Genomic DNA, 3,959 nt, shown 5'->3' with positions numbered 1-3,959 from the left:
CTACCCCCCAACCCCACTCCCCTTTTAACCCAAGCTTCATAAACCCCATTGGTACCACATAGTTGTTGCATTGTGGTTGTATAGATACCGGAATCCAACTCAACTATCTCCACGAACCACCACCATGGCCGGCGGAGAACCCACCGCTGTCGCCGGCGACTCTACCAAAATCCCTCTCCAGGTTGTTCATGACGTTTGTCGAATTTCCGGTGCCGGATTTGCTGGTTTCTTCAAGAAAGATTGTACTGATTTGGCAAGAAGAGTGTCCCTTTTGGCTTATTTGCTTGAGGAAATCAGAGATTCCAACACCCATTTGGGTTCTTCATCATCTTCCCATGATTCATGCTTGTATGATCTCTCCATAGCTCTCAAAGCTGCAAAAAGACTTCTTTTAGCAGCAAATGACTTTGATCCCAAGATCTCAGCTGTAAGTATATAGTGATGATCCCCAGTAAACTTGTTTTTTTTTTGAATTTGTGTATCTGTACTTGGGTAGTTAAGTTGGAGGTGGGGTGGGTAGGTAGGGGGATTTGACATGCGAATTCCCAAATTCTAAGTTTTTAGGTGAAGATTGTGAAATCTAGCAATGTAGTTGTTTTTCCTGTTATGTGTTGATCATTTTGGAAACCCAATGGTGTGGATTAGTGATCAATGAAGTGGGTTGAGAACCACGAGGTCTCAGGTTCCAATGGTAGATAATGCTAAGTGATATATATCTTCTCATTTGTCCTATAGCTTTGGTGGACAAAGTTATGTGTTACCTATTGTTGGTGGGAGGTTATAGGTATCTCGTGGAATTACTCGAGGTGCGCTCAAGCTGGCAAAGACACCATGGTTATCAGAAAAGAAAATTTTGCTCTCATTTTGTGGTTCTGTGTTTGAAGGTGGATAATTTTTGGTAGAAAGAATGAAGGTTCCTTTGACTTTTTCTGTGTTAGGAATTGGGAAGATATGATAATTTGGATGTAGGATTTGGCAAGAGATCCTTTTGGGGTTGTTTAGATTTAAAGTTGTTTGATTTGATTAAGAATTAAGATCCATTTGCCACATTGTGCATAATCCACACTTATGAAAAGAATGATGCAAGTTTTCTCTTCACGGTGACATTTAATTAAAAGGAACTTTTATTATTGAAATCTTCAATTTTCCGACAGTTTACTGAAGTTCTTTTGTAGCAAGTTTCATTCAAGCTAATATTGTGTGCCATTCTCAAAGTGTGTTGTTTCTTGATTGAAGGACGTGGAAAGGAAGAAAATTGTCTTTCAATTTCAATGTGTAACATGGAAATTGGTGAAATCCCTAGGCAGCTTACCATATGACCAGTTCGACATATCAGAAGAAGTACAAGAGCAGGTTTGTTTTGAGGTTTTACTTTTTCCTGCTTATGTTGCTTTCTCCGTTGGATTTCCCCCTTAATGTTTCTACGTTTCCAGGTTGAATTGGTCAGATCACAGTTGACACGAGCTAAAGAGAGGTATGGTGGACCTTTGACTTCAAATGTATTATCTCGAGCATTATCCCAACCATTAGATAAGGAGATTGATCCGCTTCAGTCGGGCAGTAGGGGAGTTGGAAGTTTACATCTAGAGAATGTTGGCAATATTGATCATGAAGTTAGGCCAAAACTTGGAGATCTTCCCTTAGGTAACACCCCAAACGGCAATGATTGTGTTCAGATAGTTCAGGAACCAGAAAATCTAAGGAATTCATCCAAAAATTCTGAGGTTACTTCTCCCAAAAGTCCTGGTTTGGCCAGGAAAGATGACTCACCCAGCAAGAATCTTGTGGAGAATAAGAAGCCCAATTCTCCTATAATTCCTGAAGAGTATCTTTGCCCTATATCCCTTGAGCTCATGAGGGATCCTGTAATTGTGGCCACTGGACAGGTACTGTCCTTGTCAGTCTGATACATTATCATTTGACTGCATATTTGCCTATCTTTGGCTTTTAGATGGAAGTTATTCTGGGATTGTTTCTTTTTAGGTGTAAAATCTTCAAATGTAGTGTGCTAGAAGTAATGCTTAATGTAGACTTTTCTTATTCCTACAGACTTACGAGAGATCTTTCATACAAAGATGGATAGACGGTGGCAACACAAGATGCCCAAAAACTCAGCAAATACTCCAAGATCTTACGCTGACACCAAATATTGCTTTAAGAAGTCTCATTTCTGATTGGTGTGCAAAGAACAATGTAGAGCAGCCAACTGCATTGGCAAATGGGAGAATAAAGCGAAGTGATGGATCGTTTCGTGATGTTAGTGGGGATATAGCAGCTATTGAGGCAATTGTACGCAAACTTTCAAGCAGGTCCACTGATGATCGGAGGGCTGCAGTAGCGGAGATCCGGTCTCTATCCAAAAGAAGCACAGACAACAGAGTTTTGATTGCTGAAGCTGGAGCAATCCCGGTGTTAGTCAACTTGTTGACATCTGAAGACGGTCAAATCCAAGAAAATGCCGTCACTTCTATTCTTAACCTTTCTATATTTGACAACAACAAGGGGCTTATCATGCTTGCCGGTGCTGTTCCTTCAATTGTTCAAGTTCTCAGAGCTGGAAGCATGGAAGCAAAAGAAAATGCAGCAGCGACCATCTTTAGTTTATCACTTGGAGATGAGAACAAAATTATAATAGGTGCATCGGGGGCCATCCCAGCTCTGGTAGAATTGCTTCAGACTGGAAGCACCAGAGGGAAGAAAGACGCTGCAACAGCATTATTTAACTTATGCATATATCAAGGAAACAAGGGCAGGGCTGTTCGGGCTGGGATTATACCAGCACTATTAATGATGCTGAAAGATTCAAGCAACTGCATGGTTGATGAAGCTTTGACCATTCTTTCAGTTCTTGCCAGCCACCAAGAGGCCAAGGCTGCCATAGCTAAAGCTAGCACGATCCCTGTATTGATAGATCTACTAAGGACAGGTTTACCTCGTAATAAAGAGAATGCTGCTGCTATCTTGCTCTCCTTGTGCAAAAGAGATACTGTGAATTTATCTTGCCTTTGTAGGCTCGGTGCACTTATACCTCTTACAGAGCTTGCTAATACTGGCACAGAGAGGGCCAAGAGGAAGGCTACTTCATTGTTGGAGCACCTTCGAAAACCTCTGCAACCTTGACTGGTATTCTATCAGTGAAGGATTCATTAATTGCTTCTTTCATTCTTACCTAACCGTGAATTACACGATTCCATTTATAGTGTGATATAAAATCTGAGAAAACGAACATGAGAAAATAATTCATTCTCATTGCTCGTTGCATCAGCGTATCTATTTAGTCTGTGTCCGAATGAGTCACTGATTCATTTGACCTGTTTCTTTTCATTATTTGTTACTAATCGATCAATTTGATGTTTGCCACGCTAAGGTGTGACAGAAATTTATCAGCTCTGTATAAATGAAACATTTTGATATGTGAAAAATTGCACTTTCTTTTCCTTTATCCTTCTACTTGTGATGTCTTGTAAATTGATGCTGCATTACCTTCTGCAGAAGAATCAGTATAATATTTTCTGGCTTCTACAGATCTTTCATTCCATAGTACTAATGGCATGGACTGATGCTATCTGCTGTTAATGATTCTGGGATAATGGCCAGCAGCCTTATTTTCTGTCTATGAGGAAGCGTTACTCGGTATTTGTGTTGGTGGAAGGTAGTAGGTATTTCATGTAATTAGTCAAGACGTGTGCAAGTGCAAGTTGGTTGAAACATGATCTTTTGAAAGGGAAAAGTACAAGTATGATCTCTCAATCAATGAGGCATCATTTCTAAGAATTATTTTCTCTGTTTTAATTTGTTTATATGGTTTTAATTTGACACGAAATTTAAGAAAATAAAGAAGAATTTTGAATCTTTTGATCTTAAATAAAAGATATGAAGAATGTATCAAAATACTCTTTAATTTTGTGGTCTCAAATGTCTTCTTGATTAAATAGTGATATATTGTTCGACTTGAGCTT

The 3,959-nt window shown here is 39.5% G+C and overlaps 1 protein-coding gene across 1 annotated transcript; it reads left to right on the top strand.

Annotated features, from left to right (window-relative positions):
* Positions 1-59: 59 nt before the first annotated feature.
* Positions 60-3,442, top strand: LOC102580806 (U-box domain-containing protein 11-like). Its single transcript, XM_006360354.2, has 4 exons — positions 60-427; positions 1,237-1,353; positions 1,434-1,886; positions 2,050-3,442. The coding sequence occupies exons 1-4, from the start codon at positions 125-127 to the stop codon at positions 3,118-3,120; spliced, it is 1,944 nt and encodes a 647-aa protein (XP_006360416.1). The 5' UTR covers positions 60-124; the 3' UTR covers positions 3,121-3,442.
* The last annotated feature ends 517 nt before the right edge of the window (positions 3,443-3,959 follow it).

Source organism: Solanum tuberosum, unplaced genomic scaffold, assembly GCF_000226075.1.
Source record: "Solanum tuberosum cultivar DM 1-3 516 R44 unplaced genomic scaffold, SolTub_3.0 scf00322, whole genome shotgun sequence".
In the NCBI taxonomy this organism is placed as follows: Eukaryota; Viridiplantae; Streptophyta; class Magnoliopsida; order Solanales; family Solanaceae; genus Solanum; species Solanum tuberosum.
This window is presented reverse-complemented; position numbering and strand designations above follow the sequence as displayed.

What these genes read in the sequence shown, in the direction of transcription:
- LOC102580806 (XM_006360354.2), top strand. Translation starts at nt 125, where the DNA reads ATGGCCGGCGGAGAACCCACCGCTGTCGCCGGCGACTCTACCAAAATC. An exon ending in CAGAAGAAGTACAAGAGCAG is followed by an intron (nt 1,354 to 1,433) that starts GTTTGTTTTGAG and finishes CTACGTTTCCAG; the next exon opens with GTTGAATTGGTCAGATCACA. An exon ending in TAATTGTGGCCACTGGACAG is followed by an intron (nt 1,887 to 2,049) that starts GTACTGTCCTTG and finishes TTATTCCTACAG; the next exon opens with ACTTACGAGAGATCTTTCAT.